This window comes from Pongo abelii, chromosome 8 (genome assembly GCF_028885655.2).
Source record: "Pongo abelii isolate AG06213 chromosome 8, NHGRI_mPonAbe1-v2.0_pri, whole genome shotgun sequence".
NCBI classification, from domain to species: domain Eukaryota; kingdom Metazoa; phylum Chordata; class Mammalia; order Primates; family Hominidae; genus Pongo; species Pongo abelii.
In genome coordinates, this window is record NC_071993.2 from 57,210,311 (window position 1) to 57,235,336 (window position 25,026).

The window sequence follows — 25,026 nt, forward strand, 5'->3', positions numbered from 1 at the left end:
TCTCTGCCTCATTTACTTCCGGAGGGCAAAAATAATTGGTAAAGTAGGTAAAAAAAATATGGGACAACGTGAAACTATGTGGGTAAATGTGACTGATTATTCCAGGCCCTGTTATGTAGAATGATTTCCGTTCATTCTATATAAAACACTTGGAAGCTTCCACACTAGGCAAAGACACTAATATTGGACTAGACAGTACAGCTCATAGCTGCAATTATTCCTGTAATATACCAGCATATGGTATATTTCCTGTAATATACCAGCATATGGTTTTTAAAAAAGTTCAGATCCTATAGCAAACTGGCCTGAGAAAACAGTCATCTAGCTATCAGAAACAAGGGTTTTTTTGGTATTAGATACTCAAAATTTGTTGAATATAGTCTTCTCTGTAAGAAAATCAGATTGCTGAGACATGAGAATCAGTTGAACCCGGGAGGCAGAGGTTGCATTGAGCTGAGATCGTGCCACTGCACCCCAGCCTGGGAGACAGAGCAAGACTGTCTCAAAAAAAAAAAAAAAAATCAGATTGGACTTCGTAGTGAGTTGCTTGTTGGCGTTAACAAGGTTACCAGCACTTCTCATTGTTTGCTAGGAGTCATTACTTCACTTGTTCCTCAAAATTTATTTAGCACTAAGTTTTGTGCACTCAATGTGCTAAAACATCGGTGTTAAAAGGAACAGTATGCCAGGCCACACTGCTGACTGATGTTTGACCTGGGGTAAATCACAGCCTCTCTTGAACTTTGTCTTTAGTGTGAGGTGGTTGATCTTACAGCTCTAATTAGGTATTCTGGCATTCTTTTTTGAGACGGAGTCTTGCTCTGTCACCCAAGCTGGAGTGCAGTGGTGCAATCTCGGCTCACTGCAACCTCTGCCTCCCAGGCTCAAGCAATTCTCCTGCCTCAGCCTCTCGAGTAACTGGGATTAGAGGCACCCACCACTATGCCCGCCTAATTTTTGTATTTTTAGTAGATACAGGGTTTCACCGTGTTGGCCAGGCTGGTCTCGAATTCCTGACCTCAAATGATCCTCCCGCCTCAGCCTCCCAAAGTGCTGGGATTACAGGCGTGGGCCACCACGCCTGGCCTCTGGCATTTTATTATCTTAACCACAGGTTTAAATATCACCCACCCCCCAGTGCAGCTCTCAGTTACCAAGACCAATTCTGCCCCAAGGCATGAAGCAGATGGCCACGCCAGAACAAAGATTAGAAGCCCAGTAGCAGGTGAGCCTTGCTGCTGCAGACTGTGCTGTGTCTTCTTTCTGCTCAATCGTGCATTGACTGGTCAGGCTCTGCTGGTAACAGTTGAGACATTAGGTAATGCAGTCTTATCCTTTGGAAGTTACTGCCTGTAGTAAATGAAGTGAATTGATCCCTTCTGGAAGGGGTACATGTCATCCAACCCTCATACAGTTGGTCCTCTTTGAGAGGAAGATTATACATGAAAGTGCTAACGGGCAAGCTCTGCCAACAGCATGGATGTATCACTCCAGAAGTTTCTGGGATGAGAACTAGAGAAATGGTTCTTCTAGACAGGGTGTTTTCCATGCAACAAAACATATATGACTGCATTTCACAAAACCTTAACATCAAGTTTAAGGGCCCCCCAGATTAGCAAGAATTCTGAAGTTCATCTGATAGACTTCCTGTCTCCACATGGGTGGGGAGGCTCCTCCTGACTGTCCTGTAAGCAGACCGCCCGTTCCCCAGACCAGTGGTCAGCACCCTCACTGTGGCACCCAAAACAACACAATGGACGGAGCACACGGTGGTACCCGCAAACCTGATGTGGAAAAAATATTTTAAAATCCCCAAATTGGTGGCTCATGTAATCTCAGCACTTTGGGAGGCCGAGGCGGGCGGATCACCTGAGGTCAGGAGTTCAAGACCAGCCTGGCCAATGTGATGAAACCCCATCTCTACTAAAAATACAAAAATTAGCCAGGCGTGGTGGCGGGCGCTTGTAATCCCCACTACTTGGGAGGCTGAGGCAGGAGAATCACTTGAACCCGGGATGCAGAAGTTGCAATGAGCCGAGATCTAGCCATTGCACTCCAGCCTGCGCAACAAGAGTGAAACTCCATCTCAAAAAAAAAAAAAAAATCTCCAATTGGAAAACAAGAGACGGTACCATAAGTACATCAGGACATTTTAGTAATTCCTGAAAAATAGAAGGGATCAGGTCTGAAATGAAACAGCAACAGGAAATCATGACCCCAAACATGTGAGACTGCTGGGGAGATGGGAGTGGTTTGGGGGGAGCCCCAAACTCAAACCCAGCCCTTGAGACATGCTGGGGAGGCAAGGGTTGAAAAACTAACTTGGGTACTATTTTCAGTGTGTGGGTGATGGCATCATTCATACCACAAACCTTAGCATCACACAACATAACCTAGGTAACAGACCTGTACATGTAGCCCCTGAATCTAAGATAAAAGTTGAAAAAAAACAAAAACCAACCCTGAAACAGTTCAACCATCACCACAAGGAAAAAAACTGACACACTTGGGGTCACTGTGTGCCAGAACTCCAGCCCTGCTGTCAGCCCTGAACCCCAGGTACACAGCAGCTGCTGGGCCTCTGGAAGCAGGGAGCCCCCATACCCTGACAAACACGCCCTTAACAAACCTGCAGGGGCCAATCCCAAGTTGTCTGCAGAAACCACAACATAATGTCAAAGTCACTCCTACTGTTAGATTTTATTTCAGAAGCAGTGTGAAGAGGCTACATAGCTCGTGACATGTTGCTTAGAACTCTCCTTTTCTCAGCCTCTGCATCCTCTGTTATGTGTTTAGCTCAAAAACGGAAAAGCTCTCTCCGCTGTAGCCTGAGCACCACCCTCCTTCCATCCCCTCCATCAAGAAAGCTCCCCAAACCTGGCTTGACAATGACTCAGCTCTCTTGGAAGGGGTAGTGGAGGTGGATGAATGCAGCAGGGAAAGCCAGAATCCTTTTGAGAAGGAAAGGGGAAATGAGGCCAGCATGGTGGCTCATGCCTGTAATCATAGCCTTTTGGGAGGCCGAGGCAGGAGGATCACTTGAGGCCCAAAGTTTGAGGTTGAAGTGAGCTATGACTGTGCCACTGTACCCCAGCCTGGGTGACAGAGTGAGACCCTATCTCAAACAAACAAAAAACCCAACCACACCAAAATAACAATTAGCAAAACTTCAGTAAGGTCTATAGATTATGGTATCGTTGGTCATTGCTATTGTATCAATGTGAACTTTCCTGGTTCTGATAATTGTACATAATTGGTTAAGTAATGGAACATCCCTGAAGTATTTAGGGATAAAGGGGTATTAGCTCTGTAATTTGCTTCTAATAGGTCAGAAAAAAATGTGTGCATACACGATACATGGACATTACAAACATTACAAGATGAGTCTCTGTGATTCCTGTACACACACACAGAATGACAAAGCAATTGTGCAATGTTAGCAGTTTATGAATCTGGGTGAAGGGTAAATGGCAGTACTTATACTATTCATGAAGCTTTAATGGAAGCCTGGAATCATTTCAAAATAAAACATTTGGCTGTTGAAATAAACTCAGATGGGCTGACAAAAGTAGAAGGTAGGATGAAACATATGAGAAGCATAGTAACAATTATGGAAGAAACATCTAGGGGACCTGAGATTTGTTCTAGAAAGTTCTAGAAAGAGAAAAGGAAAAGAAAGAAAAAAGGGAAGAAATGAAATAATGGGAGAAAATTTCCCAGGCCTAAGAAAAGACCCCATTAGTACTAAGAAACAGAATGAATATATTTAGATATGGCCAGTTTCAACTTCCAACATCAAGAATAAAAAGAAAATTCTATTTCTTGAAAATAAGTTAACCTGTATAACATGTCACTTATTAGATCCACATCAGACTTTTCACCGGCGACAAGGGATGCTAGATCATGGAGTATCATCTTCAGAGTTAGATTCTATCTCCAGCCGAACTCCTAGCCAAGTATGAGGACAGGATCAAGTAATAAAAATTGCTTTTGAAATGTCTGATTAAAATCCCTCCCACAGCAGTGTAGGTCTTTCAGTGGAGACTTCCAATTTTTTATGTTTTTCAACACTGACCTGCATTTCAGTCATACAGTAGAGCAACAGATGTCATCATCCGGATTCTAAATTGGCTTTTAAAAATGGCTCTTTCATTAAAGAAAAACAAGGGGGCCCAATATTTTCTTTGCGTCGCTTTTTTTTTTTTTTTTTTTTGAGAGGTGGAGTCTTGCTCTGTTGCCCAGGCTGGAATGCAGTGGTGTGATCTCAGCTCACTGCAACCTCCGCCTCCTGGGTTCAAGCGATTCTCCTGCCTCAGCTTCCCAAGGAGCTGGGATTACAGGCAAGTACTACCACACCCAGCTAATTTTTGTAACTTAGAGACAGGGTTTCACTATATGTTGGCCAGGCTGCTCCTGACCTCAGGTGGTCTGCCCACCTCGGCCTCCTAAAGTGCTGGGATTAGAGGCATGAGCCACTGCACCTGGCCGAAAATATTTTCAATATAAACATTCCATACTGATTTTCAGATGTTAACACTTTGAGCTTCCTGCATAATGTTTAGAATGTGAGCCAGGCATGATGGCATGGTCCCAGCTACTCAGGAGGCTGAGGTGGGAGGATGGCTTGAGATCAGGAGTTTGAGGCTACAGTGCATTATGATTGTGCCTGTGAACAGCCGCTGCGCACTAGCCTGGGTGACAGTGTGAGACTGTCTCTATAAAAGACAAAATTAGGATACAAGCACTGAGGTGGATGTAGGGACATTGAGAGATATGGAATTGACTTATTTCATTTGAACAAAGACCAAGAAGCTGCTAAGATTCAGAGGAGCAATAGGTTGATGGAATATGTGAATTAACAATTCCTATGTCAAAAGGAGATTATGGGCTGGGCGCAGTGGCTCACGCCTATAATCCCAGCACTCTGGAAGGCCTAGGTGGGCAGATCACCTGAGGTTGGGAGTTCGAGACCAGCCTGACCAACATGGTAAACCGTGTCTCTACTAAAAATACAAAATTAGCTGAGTGTGGTGGTACACGCCTGTAATCCCAACTTCTCAGGTGGCTGAGGCAGGAGAATTGCTTTAACCCGGGAGGCGGAGGTTGCAGTGAGCTGGGATCACCCCATTGCTCCAGCCTGGATGACAGAGCGAGACTCCATCTAAAAAAAAAAAAGCAAAAAGATTATGAATGAACCTTTCAGCCCTAGTCCTTGCTCCCTTCCAAAAATATTTTTTATATGTGCCATTGCACTTGAAATAAGCCGCCATCTGGATCCCAGCATCAAGGTGACTCTCCCACTTCTGCTTATACCAGCACTCACACATTTAAGTCTCCATGCCTGCAGCAGTGCCGCTGACAGTAGGTGGCCTCTGTTCACTGCTGGCCACTTTCAGCGGTTTATGTCCACCCAGTCAAGACTGTATGCTCTAAGGGCTGAGCCAAGGCTGTGTAGGAGCGTGCACCTAACTTGACAAGGATGACGTCAGAAATGATCAATATGCTACTACTATCAGCAAATGTTTCTCCAAGTGAAAACTTAGTAACTGACTTACTGTCTGCTTGAAACTATCTACAAGGATTAAACCTATTTTGGAAGAACAAGGATTAGACAATTCTGTTTCTTAATGTCTGCTCTATTAATAATATTAAAGAAACCTTGGAATGGAGCAGTGAGACTAACAGATTGCTGGAAAGGAGAAATGAATACATTTATTCAGTGTTTCCACAGACAGAAGGAAAGCTGGCAAGCATTTGCAGGTCCCAGAAATCACCAAGTCTTCTTTACCAGGCTGCATCAGAGCACCCGCGATTATTCTGAGAAACTTACAATGACACTGAACAGAGACTCCCGTGAGGAATCTGTAAGAGGCTATCTTCAAACATGCATTTCTTTTGAGGAACAATAATCAATGCCACATCTTGCCTGTGATTTAACATGTTCAGTTCCCTAGGAAAAGGCAGCAGAAGGCACACTGCCGGGATGAATTCACATACACCTGAAAACAGCCCTGACCGGCGGTGGGACTCAGTGCAGGTGGGAAAATGACAAGAAAGTATTGCACAGCAGGAGGAAAGCTATCCAAGGCTTCACTTCCCATTGCAGCAGGAGCATCTTAAGGCCAGGTAAATGCATCCCATCACTCTAAGCTCATGAACTGCTAGCAGGAATGAAAATGAAAAGCTTTGTGAGTAGCAATATGGCGATGTTTTCCAAGAACCTTAGTTTTTCCATCTTAAAGGATCTTTTAAAAGTTCATATCCACTAGTCTCATTTTCAGAAATGTAATATAAGAAAATATTTAAGGATGCTTAATATCTATTTTTCAAAACAATGAGAATAATCCAAATATTCAATAGGGGATTGAGCACAGAAATTACTCCATCTTCTTGGTCGAATATTGTGCAGTCATTAAAAAAAAAGTTCTCAATGGCTATTTAATGACATACTAGGATCCTAATATTACAAAAAATGCAACATAAAAAATAAGGCCGGGTGCGGTGGCTCACTCCTGTAATCCCAGCACTTTGGGAGGCCGAGGTAGGCAGATCACTTGAGGTCAGGAGTTCGAGACCAGCCTGGGCCAACATGGTGAAACCGCGTCTCTATACTAAAATACAAAAATTAGCCGGGCGTGGTGGTGCGCACCTGTAATCCCAGCTACTCGGGAGGCTGAGGCAGGAGAATCACTTGAACCCAGGAGGCAGAGGTTGCACTGAGCCGAGATCACACTACTGCACTCCACCCTGAGTAACAGAGCAAGACTGTCTCAAAAAAAAGATTGAAAAGAAACACTCAAATATATATAGTGGTAATGTCTGGCAATAGAATTTTGAGTGATTTTTATTTGCATTATTTCCTGTTGTTTCCCAAATTTTCTGCCATGAGTACATTTCCAAAATCAGAAAACAATGTTTTGGCCGGGCATGGTGGCTCATGCCTGTAAGCTCAGCACTTTGGGAGGCCAAGGCAAGTGGGCCACCTGAGGTCGGGAGTTCGAGACCAGCCTGGCCAACATGGTGAAACCCTGTCTCTACTAAAAATACAAAAAATTAGCCAGGCATGGTGGCAAACACTCGTAGTTCCAGCTACTCGGGAGGCTGAGGCAGAAGAATTGCTTGAACCTGGGAGGCAAAGGTTGCAGTGAGCTGAGATCGTGCCGTTGCACTCCAACCTGGGCAACAAGAACAAAACTCCGTCTCAAAAAAAAAAAAAAAAGAAAAGAATGTTTTGTCTTGTTTTTTAAAGGAAAAACCCCTGCACTGTGATAGGTTTAGAAGTTCTCTATCTCCACAAGGCAAGCGTGTACCTACCTGTGCTCCATACTGGGTTTCTGGTAGTTGAAGTGTATATCTCAGGAACATATGTATGTACACTAACTTAATTGTTACAAAAATCTCAACAGATGACTTCTGATGCACAATACCGTCTGAGTGTAGCATCACAAAACACATCACTAAAGTGTACTAAAATAAGGTTATTTACTTCAAAATGATACATTGGACATAATCTGTATATAGAACAAAGCAAGTAATGGTAAACTTAGTAAGGCACCTTTTAAACCAGATGCTGTACAAAATACATTTAGTGTGTTACATGTCAAAGACGAATCTATATTTTTGGTGTTTTACAATTGCCTGATAAAACTGCTTGCTTTTACCCTTCTTTCAATGCCTATGTACAGTTTTCCCTAATGAAGCAATAATGATATTTCCATTTTATACAATATATACTACATTTTAGTTTTTAAATGGGCCAGGACAAAGGTCACTACAAGGGCTTAAATAATTCCATAGAAAACAGAATACAGAGCATCAGCAAAATTACAATAGTTAATCCTTTACAAGAGCCATATTCACATACTTTCCTTATGGGACCATCATTACACGTGGCTTCACAGGATGCTGCGCTGGATTTTGGTTCTTAGGAACATACCTCCTCCCTGCAGTTTCCACTGTGACTCTCACAGCAGCACTGAGGCAAGAGACGAACTGTGGCACTGCTATTTTAACACCTGACTCAAAGTCAGTAATAAATATGACCACTTTTAAACACTACAAGGGCTATCATAATCTTTTGTTAAAATAAAAATAATTTCTGCTGTTGAAATTATTTTAGATATTTAGAAACATTTCAAAACAACATCTATGAAGTATGTTTATAAAAGCTGCCCTGGAATAAATTATTCAATATCAAATTTGATCCTGGGCCAACTCAAAGATGCATGATTCTTTAAAAACTGTAGTGCATTTTTGTTTTAAACAGAACAAAGCATCTGAAGAAAAGTACTGATTGTTAGAGTAAATCAAAATTTGGCACATTCTAGGAAAACATAATTTTAAAAAACTATAGGTCACTTTCTAAGTTTAGAAACACTTCTGGACACTGGAAAGGCAATGTAAAATACTGATTAAAATAACTTTTGTGAAAATATTTCCAAAGAAATCGGATGCAAGTTTTATACATCAGAAACTTGTTCAGTAAGAAAGCACAGTAAAAGCTTAGAATAAACAAACTGAAAGAAACCCTAATGTGCCTTTAATCCTAGAGCTATTTGCCAGCATAAAGAGAATTCACAAGGAGAACTCTCTTTGAGGGTTAACTTTTCCTGTTTATAGTCAGGTAGTTTAGGTTGTTTGCTTTTATATTTTAATTATTTAAAGAGCTATCTGAATGAAGCTACACACTTCAAAAACACTAAATTGCAAGTGGGACCAAATAATGGCTTCCAAGGTTTTACGAATTTACTAACTATGGTACTACATAATACTTCTTCTTGCTGGCCTATCATATTCTTTAAATATTTCACTTACTCGATGAGCTTCAGATTTAAGAATAAGAGTGGAAAGGAGAGACAAAAACTAAGTTTAATGCCACATTTTTGTTTTTTGTTATTTGTTTGTTTGTTTATTTAAGATGGAGTTTCGCTCTTTTGCCCAGGCTGGAGTGCAGTGGCACGATCTCGGCTCACTGCGACCTCCACCTTCTGGTTTCAAGCAATTCTCCTGCTTCAGCCTCCCGAGTAGCTGGGATTACAGGCACCCGCCACCACGCCTGGCTGAGTTTTTTATTTTTAGTAGAGATGGGGTTTCACCATATTGGCCAGGCTGTTCTTGAACTCCTGACCTTGTGATCCACCCGCCTCAGCTTCCCAAAGTGTTGGGATTACAGGCGTGAGCCACCGCGCCTGGCCACATTTTTAGATTAAGATTCCAAAGACGGCAGAATTTGCTTTTTAAAGAACATGTTATACTAGAAAATGTTTTTACTGAGCAAGTTTCTAAGATTAACTCTTGATACCACTTTTACTAGACCAAGTTAATTTTTAAAAACCATAATATTGGTCTCATATACTAGCTGTAATTTTTTGCTTCCACATACCATTTGAACATTTCCAATAAACTTTGCCTGTCTTTATATTTTTATTACGATGACAAATGATTTTAAAGATTATGGTATCAAGTCAAAAGTAAACCAAGATTTAAGTAAATTGGGTGTTCTAAGTGCAATCATATCATACGGCAACTCAGATTAAAATATTTGTATTTCTCAGTATACATATGGGGAAAAATTCTGAAAAAGCAAGTTATTGGGTATTATCCATATGCAAATTTACTTATCTTGATGAACACTTCAGACTTTAATTATGGTAGATGAAACTTATTAATCAAAATCGTTAAGGCAAGTTTCAAATTTGTGAAATTTGATATGCAGACAAATTTGTAAGTTTTAACCTTAAATGACAGTCAAATTTTGGTAATGGGTGGACATATATGGTGATTTCCTCCCGTTTGATTTAAACCTTTTTGATGATGTTGTGATATAATCACATTTATTTTATGTTATAATCAAATAAAACTATCTCACTTGATGTACTCATGAGTTGTTTGCTCAGAATAGATTAATATTTAAAAGGCATTAAAGAAATATAAGTTTATGTAAATCAGATTTCTTGAGATAACAAGGCATCTATAAAATATGAACCATTTTATTGAAGAACAGTTATACAGTGTAGCTACAGATACTGACTAGATACTAAATATTTCTGCCTGATTTTTCATTATCTTCACAAGTTAGGGAACAGAAATCAAAAAACCAAAAATCTCAAATGATTTAGATGTCCAAAACATATTTAACAGTTGATAAATTTATAACAGCTCTGACATATAAATTTCTAGAGAATCCTTTCATTTGAAAAAATTGAGATGATATTACCCTAATGAAGTTTTTGCCTGAAGTTAACAAAGTCCTGGATTTGATATATTACTTTGAATGCATTAATTCTGAAAATTCATATTTAGTTCTACTTTATAACATTTCTTCCCTTAAGGACGGGATGTGAGGTACACATGAGCTGGTTTCTACAGTATGAATGTATGTACATATATAAAGTATGGTTGTAAAGGAGTGGGTGATTTGCAAATAAAGCACATTATACACAAAATATAAATAACTTCCCTTTTAAAAGTTACTAAGAATAAAGAATACAGAACACGGTTATAGGCACTTACATTGCTATCAAATGCAGGAATTCACTTCAATAAGAAGTGCTTTCTTTGTAAGCATGGTTCATGGCATTAGAAGCTCCAACTTTGGAGAGGATGCTTTCCATGACAAAAATAATAACCACAAAGAAAAATGGTGGTTGAAGGAAAACAGTCAAAATTTACAGATGCTTTAAACTTCTTTTGGCCTTGGCATCAGCTTTCATGTTAAAAAATAAAGCTGGTGGGGAAGCTATCTCACTTGCAAGGTAAATGGCTTGTATGAGATTGGCGAATCTTGGTCAGATATTGCATTTTTAAAGCACAAAACCACCGGCCACCAAACTTCCTGTGCATGCATATAAATTATTTTCTTCTAATTCAAATGGCAGCAGAGGAATCCTGGTGTGCATGTGCATGGAGACACACACACATCACTAAGGAGGCAGGACAAACTATCATAAACTAAGCAGTATCCCAAACACATCATCATCTATAGGCTGTTTTACAAAGGTAGAATACAAACGAACTGACTGTCTCAGGTAAAAGGCAAAGTCTATTTCTCCATCTCTGCTGCACTCATTTATCTGCTTAAGGCTTTCACAGAAAGCACCGTTTTATGAACAGGCAATTCAGTACCCAGAGCTTGACTGAAGACACTAATCAGGATTGAAGTCTTGAATGCAGTTCATAAAAACCCATTTAAAAAAAGGCATCAAAAACCACATTTAAAATAAAGCTGTCCATATATAAAGAATGAAGTGTTTAGAAGTTCCCAGCTTGTATCCTAATAAGAGTACTGAAAGGTTTAATATTAGCAGCCTGTGAACACGTAATGAAGAAAGAGTCTGAGAACCAAGTTAACATCCTTATTCCACTCTAATTCCACCCATGCCATGGGTAAAAACAGTTCTTGCCATCTAGAGTTTCTCCTCCAATGGTTTAACCATCAGATTTTTACATCTTGGGATTCAACCATCTTGGCAAGCGTCTTCTTAATTCTCAACGCTGTGAGTCTCGAGGCTGGATTGTGGGCCCAGCATTCTGACATTAGCTTCAAAACCGCTCGTAGACACTGAAAAGTAAAGAGATGTTTAGTGAGCAGAGAATATCTTTGGTGGCATTTACCAATCACTTCTTCAGGGGACTGAGTTCCACTCACTTCATCACTGTTCCACCGATTAGACACAATTGGCCGCAAACGTTTGACACACACAACCTCACGCATATCTTCGTATGACGGATCACTCGGTACCATGTTGTAATATGGCAATTGGTACTCTTCTACAATCCCTATAAGGAAGTGAGAAAACATGGGCACAAAAATGGTTGCTGGACAAAATGTACCAATCTAGTAAGCATCTTTTGCTAAACTATGGAACTAAAACGGATTCTTACACAAGAAAAAATATAGACACGATGATTCACTCTTAATAGTAGATGTATGTTTTTCTCTTATTTATGTCCAACTATTTCCTCTACCTCCACCAGGGATGTCATCACAACTGTGATAGAGTCCATCAACAAAGGGCATATCAATCTTCCTTAAAAAAAATAAGCAAGGCAAAATCAGCCATTTACCCTAAAGTATAATTATTTACTTATATGGTTGTTCCTACTAATGAATAGTTTTTATTATTTTGTTTCATTTTGCTCTGCAGTAGAAAGACTTATGAGGTGCAGATAAGGGTTCACACAGCAGGCCTGAGACCTTCCCTTAGGAAAGGCGGCTTGCAAGGTTTGGCCTTGGCCAGTGCCTGGGTACACAAATGGTAAACAGTTCCCTACATGGATATAAAACTTCCCGGAAACGGTGAGGGTGACTCACCACTCCTGGGCTGCTTGTGCAAACAATGTGGTGTGTACTGCACGTCTGCTTTCCTGCTGGAATTCTGGTACATGCCAGGCAGAGGATGCCTATGTGACCAGCCTCCAGTAAAATCTCTGGGTGCCAAGTCTCTAAGGAGCTTTCCCGAATGAGAACACTTTGTATATGTTGTCACAGCTAGTAGGAGGAATGAAGCACACCCTGACTCCACTGGGACAGGACTCTGGGAAGCCTCGCCTGGTTTTCTAAACTTGGCTGATTTTGATTTGTATCCTTTCACTGGGATAAATGTTAGCCATTGGGACAACCACATGCCGAGTCCTGTGGTCCTTCAAGTGAAATCGCACAACCTGGGGGCGGTCTTGGGGACTCTGACGTATGTGACATCTAAATTACGTAACTGCCAGCAATTGCACTCCTAGGTGTATATCCAAAAGAAAGGAAATCAGCTAACCGAAGAGATACCTGCACCCTCACGTTTGCTGCAGCACCATTCACGATAGCCAAGATGTGGAAGTAACCTAAGTGACCATCAACAGATGAACAGATCAAGAAAATGTGGTACACAATGGAGTATTATTCAGCCAGAAAAGAGTGAGATTCTGTCTTCTGAAATAACATGGAGGAACTGGATGTCATAACGTTAAGTAAAATAAGCCAGGCACAGAAAGACAAACTTCACATGTTCTCACTTACTTGTGAGATCTAAAAATCAAAACAACTGAACTCATAGAGATAGAGAACAGAAGGATAGTTACCAGAGGTTGGGAAGGGTAGCAGCGGATCACGCGGGATGTTTAATGAGTAGAGACAAAATAGAAGAATGAATAAGTATTTGGTATTTGATAGCACAACGGGGGGGACTACAGTTAGTAATAATTTAATTGTACACTTAAAAATAACTCAAGGAGTATAACTGGTTGGTGAAACAAAGGATAAATGTCTGAAGGGACAGATATCCAATTCTCCAAGATGTGATTATTACACATGGCATGCCTGTATCAAAATAGCTCCTTATCCAATAATATATACACCTACTATGTACCCACAAAAATTAAAAAAAAAAAAGTTATATAACTGGAGCTGTTATTTTTTAAATGATGGGTAAATAAACATAATCAGAAACTACTCAAACTCCTACCTCCTGTGATACAACGACGAGCCATCTCCCAAATGATCAGGCCGAAGCTGTAGATGTCAGCCATGATGTAGGGCTGGAAGTGGTTTTTGTTCAGGCTTTCGTCCAGCACTTCTGGAGCCATGTAGCGTTTGGTGCCCACCCTGGTATTCAAAGGCACATCAACTTCATTTGTGTCACTGAAACAAAAGAAAGCCAAGGCCCAAGTTGAGGGCCAAGAATAAAATAGTTTATCTTGTATTTTTGTCCTATTTTATAAAAGCTTCTTTTTCTCCTTGAGGCCAGATGTATTGTGGAATTTAGCATTTTTCAGATTTTTCTTTAAATACATGCTACATACTACATGACATCCTTGGCAGGGCTGGGGCAGCACTCTTAATCCAACTCAGTACTCAGTACTGTGTCTACAGCAAAACACTAAGTCCAATAGTCCTCCTCAACTGGATAAGGGCAATACACACCTCACATCCGTTCACGTCAGGTTTTGTCACTAAATAAGTTTGGTGTCTAAGAAAGAGGACAACACTGAATATAAGATAAAGTAAAGCCAGGCACAGTTGCTCATGCCTGTAATCTCAGCACTTTGGGAGGCCAAGATGGGCGGATCACCTGAGGTCAGGTGTTCAAGATCAGCCTGGCCAACATGGTAAAACACTGTCTCTACTAAAAATACAAAAGTTAACCAGGGGTGGTGGCACATGACTATAATTCCAGCTACTTGGGAGGCTGAAGCACGAAAATTACTTGAACCTGGGAGGCGGAGACTGCAGTGAGCCGAGACCATGCCACTGCACTCCAGCCTGGGCAACAGAGTGAGAATCTGTCCCCCCCCCAAAAAAAAAAAAAAGAAAAGAAAAGAAAAAAAAAGATAAAGTAGTAGATAATTATGTCTGAGAAGTGGTGAATATGAAAATACAAGAGGAATCGTTTGCTTTTACCACTCTCATATGATACACTAAGCCTTTGTGACATAGGATTACATTTTCTTCTTTATGGGTCCCATCAACATAGTTCTGTTGTTAGCAATGTTTACATGATCATACTGACAACTAGTAATAATTACTCTAAAGCAATGATCAATATAACGCGTTGTATTTTCTTACAGCATCTGATAAATATCTGAGCCAACAAATACTACACTGACTCAGAACACTGTAACAGATTTAAATGTCTCTTACAGTTGTTTTAAAGACTTGTACTTTTATATTACAGCCTAAAATGAATTCTGAAATGTAAAGTAGCCACTCCATTCTAGAATTACAAGATTAAAGTGGTTTCAAAGGTTTCCTAAAAATTTGTAATTTCTAACACTTGCATTTGTTTTAAAATACTGACACTATCAAGTGGTGACAGAAAAATGACATCCTTATCTCCACTGCTTACAGGTGTGTAAACTGAGGCACACTCCTGAAAGAAATAATATGCAACATACCATAGTTTAATATGTATAAACTCACTGCCTCAGCAGGCCCTTCTCTAGGAATCCATCATGAAGAAATGCTTGTACAAGTGCACAAGGATCAAATATATAATATATGGTTAAAATACAACAATGTTCATTAAAAAACTTTTTCATAATCAACTGAAGACACCTTTAATGTTCATCAGTTGGGTCTTAAGAATAAACTACAGTACCTCCACATATGGAAAACTCTGCATCTGTTAAAAAGAATGAAGTAGATTTACATCAGCTGAAATGGAAGGATGGCTAAGACTATATGGCTCACACCTGTAATCCCAGCACTTTGGGAGGATCAGCTGAGCCTAGCAGTTTGAGACCAGCCTAGGCAACAAAGTGAGACCCCATCTTCAAAAAAAATAAAAACATTAGCTAGGTGTGGCAGTGCATGCCTGTAGTCCCAGCTACTCAGGAGGCTGAGGTGGAAGGATTGCTTGAGCCCATGAGGTCGAGGTTGCAGTGAGCTAAGATCACACTACTATATTCCAGCCCGGGCAACTGAGTGAGACACTGTCTTTAAAAAAAAAAAAAAAAACACCAAAAAAAAAATGTATATATCAAGAATTATGTATAGGAGGAGTAGGACACAATTTCTGTAAAAAGAACAAAATCCCCCCAACTATATATTTATGTAACTAAAAACGAGCATATGCACATTTTTAGAATTCCATTATCTTGAATACAAATAGGGAAATATCTTTTGGGGATTAAAATAATTTCACAACAGTGGGGCAAAGAACTACTCACCTGTTGAATTTAACAGCAAGGCCCAGGTCAGCAATGCAGCAACTCCCATTTTTCTTGATGAGGATGTTTTTGCTCTTTAGGTCTCGATGAGCAATTGCGGGCTTTCCTTGGGTGCCATAAATTTCTGTGTGCAGGTGGCACAGACCACAGGCAGCTGAATAAGCCAATTTAAGCAGGGCTCTGGTGTCCAGTGTAGCACATTTCAGGAAGTCATAGAGAGATCCATTTTCATGGTAATCAGTAATCAAATAGAGCTGAGTCCAGGAACCTGTACCTTTAATGTCTGCCGCTATGAAACCTGTCCAGTTAATGAGTTTAAAAGGTTAGTTATCATCAGAGATAGGCTAGGGAGAAGTAATGCTCATTCTGGATACCGAGAAAAACTTAGGTATCATGTGCAGATAGTGAAACTTTAATTCGCCTGACACCAAGTCGTGAATGTGTTACTAAAAATTTTATTTCTACATTTACACATATAACTGTACTTCTACAATAAATTTATAATAATCTTAATAATCATGAAAGTGATAATATGATTAAGAAAAAGATTATATATGCTGGGTATGGTGGCTCACACCTGTAGCACTTTGGGAGGCCAAGGCAGGAGGATCACTTGAGGTCAGGAGCTTGAGACCAGCCTGGCCAACATGGCAAAACCCTGTCTCTACTAAAAATAAAAAAATTAGTTGGGCGTGGCAGCACGTGCCTGTAGTCCTGGCTACTCTGGAGGCTGAGGCAATAGAATCACTTGAACCTGGCGGTGGAGGTTGCAGTGAGCCAAGATGGTGCCACTGTACTCCAGCCTGAGCAACAGAATGAGACTCCGTCTCAAAAAAAAGAAAAGAAAAGAAAAAGTCACATATTATACAAATAACCTGGAGAATATTATCAACCTACATGATTCTCTAGTGGAAAAGGCTCTCAATTTCAAAGCAAAAAGTGGACACTTTAATAAAATTAAAAATGTTCAACTAAGAGTTAGCTCCTAATTGAGCCAACTCCCATTTGCCCATCAGTGACTCATCACAGCTGCCTTTTCAGTCTGGCTCATTGACTGCCAGGTCCACAGTCCTGCTCTTTTCCTTTCTCTCCTACCCTCTTCCCTCCAGAAAAAGGTCAGTGAGCGATATGTACTGAGCTGAACAGTGCTCCCCGACAAAATTCATGTCTAAACTCCATGTCATCTATAAACGTGACCTTATTTGGAAAGAGGGTCTTTGCAGATGTAATCAAGTTAAGATGACTCATACAGGATTAGGGTGGGCCCGAATTCAATGGCTGGTGATGTTATAAGGTGGAAATGTGGACCCAGGCACCCAGGGAGAAGGCCACCTGATGACAGAAACGGAGACTAGAGTGTTGTCTATACTAAGCCAAGGAACACCAAAAATTCCTGGCAACCACCAGTAGCCAGAGGAGGCAAGGAAGGCTCCTCCCCTAGAATATTCAGAGACACAACAGCTCTGCCAACACCTTGGTTTTAAACTTCTAGCCTCGAAAACTGTGAGTGAATACGTTTTGGAGGTTGAAGCCACCCAGTTTGTGGTAATTGATACAGCAGCCCTAGGAAACTAATACAGTTGTCTGCTTGGCAACATGCTACACACTCTCCAAATTAAAGGGAGGAAAACAGGAGGTGAAGGGAAAAGAAAACTCAGGATAGCCAGATCGGCTTATGTACCTGACTGACCGGCTCATACCTAAATTACTTTGCTATTGTGTAAATGTGGAGATGGGGGGAAACACACATTAAACACAGAACGTACAATGAAACTGCATGTTGGGCTGTTGAGCTTATGAAAGGGAAAAGGCATATATATTAATGTTACCCTAAATCACTGCTTAAGTTATCTATAAAAGACTGGGTTTTCATTACTATGGGAGTAAGTCCAATAAACTAGTATTATTTTACATCTGAAACTCACTGCTGTTTCTTCAGCTGGTTAGTAAAGAAAGATCTTGGTTGGCATTCCGGACTATGTTTTATTTAAACCGTGTATTCTACTAGGTTTCCTTTAGCCAAATGTATATAGTTGAACTCACACGTTTTCAAAGCACATATGGAGGCTTCCACCTGTACCCCACTAGCCTTGTCAAACATGAAATTGACTGAATCAGTGTGTACCCACCAAGTATGTTTTCATGGCGCATTAGCACAGTTTGGTAGATTTCTGTTTCTCGAAACCAGCTGGCTTCTTCAGTGGTAAAGAATACTTTCACCGCCACTTTTTCGCCACGCCATTTACCCATCCATACTTCTCCATATCGGCCTTTACCAACTTGCCGGACCATCTGAATCTGTTTGGCAATAGTTCGCTGAACCTTTATAGAAAAAAGTAAAAGGTCTGAGCTCTTGATGAAAGAAACCCATTAAGACTGGCAAAGGGGTAGTCCATCTCATCAAAAAGCATGGTATACCCAACCAACTCCAGTTAAAAACTTATAATGTACTTTGTTTTTTTTGAGACGGAGTCTCACCCTGTCACCCAGGATGGAGTGCAGTGGTGCAATCTCGGCTCACTGCAACCTTCACCTTCTAGATTCAAGTGATTCTCCTGCCTCAGCCTCCCAAGTAGCTGGGATTACAGGCACCCGCCACCATGCCCAGCTAATTTTTTTGTATTTTTAGTAGAGATGGGGTTTAGCCATGTTGACCAGTCTGGTCTTGAACTCCTGACCTCAGGTGATCTGCCCCCTGCCCCCTCTCGGCCTCCCAAAATGCTGGGATTACAGGCATGAGCCACCGTGCCCAGCCATAATGTACTTTAAAGTATGAAACAATGTACAATGTATTCTGAAATCATGAACATTTTATTCAAGTGGCTGTCTGCAAAAATGGTCATAATAATTACCCTCCCAGTGCACACAGTCATGGGTAGTCTTGGTCCACAGACTCAGGGCTTAGGCCACATGACTTGCTTTGGATAAAAGAACAGCAGCAAACGCGATGCAAGCAAAGACCTGACAAATGTTTGTGGACTGGGGCTTGCCCCTTCCTGCTGCTTTAGGAACTCTGTGACCAAAAAATAATGGCAGCATGAACTGTCGGCCACCGGTGTGAACTACACCACCTAGCTCTAACTGAGCAAGTCCAACAAATGAACTGCCCCACCGACTCACAGAATGAGAAATAATGTTTGTTGCTTCACGGCACTAAGTTTTGGGGTGGTTTATTATGCAGCAAAGTCCAAATGACAGTTAAAGATCTTAAAAATCCCATCTATAAGACCCTGCCTGATCTGGCCTGGCCCCATTATTCGCTTTGACCACCCACCTACAAACCTCTTGTTTGACTTATTTCAACTTTTAGAATTCACTCAAGCTTATTCCTGTCTCTGGGTTTTTTTGAATGTCTAGTTCCCTTTACTTAGAGTGCTATTTTCTCACTTAAACACCTTCATAGCACACAAAACCTCTCAGTTGCTGCACTTAACACAATCATAAATTTATTCTTATTTACACATATATTTGCTTGAATTCCATCCCCTGCTCACAGAATATAGGTATTTATTTGAGACAATATCAGAAGTACTGTAATATTTGTTAAATAAAAGATGTACATGGATTGTTATCTTTCATTTTCAGAAGCATTAATGATCATTCTAAATTAAAAAGAACATTATGTTCCAAGTTGGAAATGCTTCTAAAATGGACTAGACTTAGTGCAAAGCTAAAGTGACTTTATGTATCATTTATTATAGAATCCTTTTGTAAATTTTGTTCTGTTTTTTTGAGACAGAGTCTCGCTCTGTTGCCCAGGCTGGAGTGCGGTGGCCAATCTCAGCTCACTGCAACTTCTGCCTCCCCAGTTCAAACGATTTCCTGCCTCAGCCTCCCGAGTAGCTGGGATTACAGGCATCTGCCACCACGTCCAGCTAATTTTTGTATTTTTAGTAGAGACAGGGTTTCACCATGTTGGCCAGACTGGTCTCGAACTCCTGACCCAAGTGATCTGCCTGCCTCAGCCTGTAAGTTTTCAAGTCAAGATTATTGAGGTATAATTTATATAAAATGTACCCTTTTTGAGAAAAGTGCAACAAGCCTTCGACAAATCTGTATCATGTAATCACCAATACCACCATTAAGACACAGAATATTTCAATCACGTAAAAAAATTCTCACTTTTGGCCGGGCGTGGTGGCTCACGCCTGTAATCCCAGCACTTTGGGAGGCCGAGGCGGGTGGATCACCTGAGATCAGGAGTTCAAGACCAGCCTGGCTAACATGGTGAAACCCTGTCTCTACTAAAAAAAAATACAAAAATTAGCTGGGCGTGGTGGTGCATGCCTTAATCCCAGCTACTTGGGAGGCTGAGGCAGGAGAATCACTTTTGTGTAGCCTTTTGTGTCTGGCTTCTTTCATGTAGCATAAAATACTTTTGAAATTCACCCACTGTTGCTGCTACATGTGTTAGAAGTTGTTCCTTTTTACTGATGAGTAGTATTCCACCGTATGAATGTACCAGCATTTGTTTATTCACTTAGCAATTCATGAGCTTTGGGGTTGTTTCCAGTTTATGTCTATTATAAATAAAACTGTTATAAACATTCACATTCAGGCCTCTGGTGTGGACAAGTTTTCATATCTCTTGGGTAAATAATTAGCAGAAGGATTGCTTCATTGTACGGAAAGTATGCCCTTAACTTTCCAGACAATTGTCAAACTGTTTTTCAAAGTAGCCATACCATTTTGCATTCCAACCAGCAATGTATGAGATTTCTAGTTGATCTACATCTTTGGCACCATTTAATATTGTCAGTCTTAGCTATACTAGTGGATGTGCAGTAGTATCTTACTGTGTTTAATTTGTATATCCCTGTTGATGCTCAGCATCTTTTCATGTGCTTGTTTCCCATTCTTATATCTTCTTTGGGGAAGTGTCTGCTCAAATCTTTTGTCCATTTTTTTAAAAAATTGGGTTGTCTTATTATTGAGTTGCAAAAGGTCTTTATATATTTTGCACAAAAACCCTGTATCAGATCTGTTTTGCCATTCTGTGACTTGTCTTCTCATTTTCTTAACAGTGTCTTCTAAATAGCAGAAGTTTTAAATTTTGATAAAGCCTGATTTATCATTAAAAAAATGATTTGTGTTTTTTATGTACTGAAGAAGTCTGCCCAAGGTCACAATAATTTTTTCGGACAGTTTCTTTTGGAGGTTTTATACTTCAACTTTTACATTTAGGTCTATGCTACATTTCAAGTTAATTTTGTATACAGAGTGAGGAGGTAAGGGCTGAGATTAACTTTTTGGTAAATGGATTCCTGATTTTTCCTGCACCATCTGTTAAATGGACTGCCTTTTTCCAATTGAATTACTTGGGCATCTTTTTGTTTGTTTTTTAAATCAATTAACCATATTAAGTGCATGTTCCTTTCTAAGCTCCATAATCTGTTCCATTCATCAATAACATCTATCTTTATGCCAGTACCAAATTGCGATCATTATTGACTTTTACAATAAGTCCAGAAATCAGGTAGTGATTCCTCTTTGTTCTTCTACTTCAAAATTGTTTTGGCTCTTCTAGTCCTTTGCATTTCCATATAAATGTTAGAATATACATCAATTTCTATAAAAGTTTGCTCTGATTTTCATTTGGATTCGAATGAAATTACACACCAATTTGAGGAAAACTGAAATCTTAATACTGAGTCCTCAGATTTATAAACATCTCCACTTATTTAGGGCTTTATTAATTTCTTTCAGCAATGTTTTATAATTTTCAGTGTGCAGGTCTTGCATAAATTGTTAGGCTTATTCGAAATATTTCACGGTTTTTGATGCTATTTTAAATACTGTTTTTATAATTACCTAATTGTTTGTTGCTAGTGCATATAAATTCAATGATATTTGTACAATGACTCTGTATTCGGCAACCTGATAAAGTCATTTACTGGCTGCAGCAGTTTTATTGTACCATTCTTGGGATTTTCTATGTAAACAATCATGTTGTCTGCCTATGAAGGCAGTTTTACTTTTACCTTTCCAATTCAATTAGAGTTATTTAATAAGATGAATTTTAAAATTAGAGATCAGGGTGGGTGCGGTGGTTCACGCCTGTAATCCCAGCACTTTAGGAGCCAAGGTGGGAGGATCACTTGAGGCCAGGAGTTCGAGACCAGCCTGGCCAACACGGAGAAACCCCATCCCTCCAACAACAACAACAACAAAAATTAGCCAGGCGTGGTGGTGCATCTGGTAATTCCAGCTACTTCGGAGGCTGAGACGGGAATTGCTTGAACTTGGGAAGCAGGGGTTGCAGTGAGCTGAGACTGGGCCACTGCACTCCAGCCTGGGTGACAGAGCAAGACTGTCTCAATACAATTAAAATAAAATAAAGTAAAATAAAATAAATAAAATAAAATAAGAAGAGATCAGTTTCTTTCAACTAATACAATTAAAAACTAAAACCTATCTGGATATCTAGTGTTCATAATACAGGTCCTCTTAAATAAGAGTTCCTTCGACCCAAAAATCTGAGTATTTCCATATATAAATGAACCTGCTGGGATTATTTTTTTTTCCCTGATACCAAGAATCAGTCCAAATTTGTTGGAATTTATTTGTAATTCCCTTTAAAATTATTTTTTATTGAACTATGTGTTTTGGTAGTAGTATATTGAGAGAAGCATCCTCTCTAAGAATATCTGTTGAAACTTCTTTTTTATTTCAGAATCTGAAATAGTTACAGTTCCCTCAATCAATCAGTTTAAACTTATAGATGCAAGGAATCTTATACCTGATTCCTCTTTAAGTTGGCTGGTAAAATGCTTAGAGCAAAACTTGTGAGCTAACTCTTGCCTTTCATATAGGACTTCGTGATCTAACTTCCCCCGCCTTTCTCTGTAGGACTTGGTTCCTAACCTTGTTTATAGCTCTATCTTACTTGCCTATTCTATTTTTCTTGGCTCATATTTCTTATTTTTAACTAATTTCACCCTGCAATACTGCATACCTCTTTCTAAATAAGGAGAAAAAAATGTGTCCATTATTGTTCCCTGATCTGCAATAATTACACTGTCCACCATCACGAGGACACATTCTAAATCAACACACCATTCATGTCTATAGGAACGTTTAACTTACCAATAAAGGTAGTCCAGACCCACTACCAGAACTTTGTGACTGGTCAATAAGGTCTTTTAGTGATTCTCCAACTGGAATAAATGCTTCATCCTGTTCCAAATCACGATTGTAACGACGTCTGCTTGAGATGCTCTTGCAATAATGTCTTTTAAAAAAGCAGAAAACAATCTACATTAAAAATGAAAAACTATAAAACCCTAAGAAAAACTTTGAGGTTCTCTATACCGTTATCCTTCCCTCAGACAGAATCCTATCCAAATTAGTCTTATCATTGGATAATATATCCTGTTAAATACATCTAGAAATGGAATTCAAAGTTCTATGTATCATGTTAAAATGGAAAGATGTCTATAGTGTATTGGCATGTAAAAAGACACTATCAAAATCAGATGTGAAGTGTCATCCTAGCTATAAAAAAATACGACTTCAAATAATCACAATATACATTTCCTTACATTCCAACCCAAACCTCGAAGTCATATTTTCAGACTTTTGCCAACTTGATAGATATGAAACAATGCCTTCTTTTAATATGCTTTCCTCTGGTTACCAGCAAAATTGAAATTTTTTCCACAGTTCAGCTTTTTTTTTCTGTGAACTGCCTATTCATATTTTTAACAAATACTTATTTTTTGAGATAGAATCTAGCTCTGTTGCCCAGGCTGGAATGCAGTGGTACGATCTCAGCTCACTGCAACCTCTGCCTCCCAGGCTCAAGCAATCCTCCCACCTCAGCCTCCTGAGTAGCTGGGACTACAAGTACGTGCCACCATGCCCAGCTAATTTTTTTTTTGTATTTTTAGTAGAGATGGGGTTTTGCTATGTTGCCCAGGATGGTCTCGAACTCCTGAGCTCAAGCGATCTGCCATATTGTCCTCCCAAACTGCTAGGATTACAGGCATGAGACACTGTGCCTGACCAATCTATTTGTGCTTATTGCACATTATTCAATTGAAATGTTCCCTGAACTCTTCTCCTCATTGATTTGTAGGCGTTCGTTATATAATCTATACACCAAATGTTGACAATTGTGTTTCAACAATCTTCTCAGTCCGTGATTATCACAGCATTCTCTTTATGGCATTTTTATGTCAGTTTTTAAATTTTAGTGTAGACAAATTAGTTCATCTTTACTCTTTTTGACATATGCTTTTGTCTCTTAAGACAACCTTCCAATCCTAATGTCAAGAAATACGTTCTCAAGGTTTAAATTTCTTTTTTTTTTTGAAACAGGGTCTCACTCTGTCACCCAGGCTACAGTGTAGTGGCACGATCTCAGCTCACTGCAGCTTCAACCTCCTGGGCTTAAGTGATCCTCCCACCTCAGCCTCCCAAGTGGCTGGGACTACCGGTATGTTCCACTATGCCTGGCTAATTTTTGTATTTTTCATAGAGATGAGGTTTCACCATGTTGCCCAGGCTGGTCTCCAACTCCTGGGATAGGGAATTGATTTGAGCACAGGAGTTCGAGATGAGACCAGTCTGGGTTCAAAGCAATCCTCCTGCTTTGGCCTCCCAAACTGCTGAGATTACAGGTGTGACCCACTGTGCCTGGCCTGGTTTTAACATATTGATTCTCTCATTTAGTTGTATGGTCCATTCAGAATGTATAATATATAATGGAAACTAAGAAACAAATTAAAGTATTTTCCATATAAATAGCCCAATGTACTTAACCATTATAATTTTATTTTTAAAACTTTATATGGGTAATTGACACAAATTGTTTAAAACCCAAAAGGCACAAAAGGGTATATGGCAAAAAAAAATCTTCCTCCCAGTTCTATCCCTAAGCTATCAAGTTCACTTCCTTAGAAGAGAACTATTTCCCTATTTCCTTAGAAACAAAGCTACTTCTGGTTTCTCTGGTAATCTGGAGAGACACTGATGCTGTTCTGCATCTTGCTTCTTACCTGGGGTATCATTCCACGGAAGTACACAAAGTGTCACCTTTTTCTTTAATGGCTAGATAGTATTCCACTGTACAGCTGCTAACCATTCACCTACTGGTAATATTTATTTTTATTTTTCTTTATTTATTTTGAGATGGAGTCTTACTCTGTCCCCCAGGCTAGAGTGCAATGGCGCAATCTCAGCTCACTGCAACCTTTGCCTCCCGGGTTTAAGCAATCCTCCCTGCCTCAGCCTCCCGAGTAGCTGGGATTACAGGCACCCATCACCACACCTGGCTAATTTTTGTATTTTTTTTTTAGTAGAGATGGGGTTTCACCATGTTGGCCAGGCTGGTCTTGAACCCCTAACCTCAAATGATCCACCTGCTTC

General features: G+C 39.9%; 1 protein-coding gene across 25 annotated transcripts in view; it reads right to left on the minus strand.

Annotated features, from left to right (window-relative positions):
- Window positions 1–9,971: 9,971 nt before the first annotated feature.
- The window catches only part of BMPR1A (bone morphogenetic protein receptor type 1A), a 168,649-nt gene continuing 153,594 nt past the window's right edge, over window positions 9,972–25,026 (minus strand). For all 25 annotated transcript variants that reach the window (XM_063727584.1, XM_024253909.3, XM_063727574.1 and 22 more), the window contains 6 exons: window positions 22,744–22,888; window positions 17,787–17,979; window positions 15,658–15,955; window positions 13,455–13,630; window positions 11,648–11,778; window positions 9,972–11,560 (listed from right to left, as the gene is read on the minus strand). In XM_063727584.1, coding sequence (XP_063583654.1) covers window positions 11,435–11,560; window positions 11,648–11,778; window positions 13,455–13,630; window positions 15,658–15,955; window positions 17,787–17,979; window positions 22,744–22,888 — 1,069 coding nt within the window. In that variant the 3' untranslated portion in view covers window positions 9,972–11,434. The remainder of the gene's footprint in view (window positions 11,561–11,647; window positions 11,779–13,454; window positions 13,631–15,657; window positions 15,956–17,786; window positions 17,980–22,743; window positions 22,889–25,026) is intronic.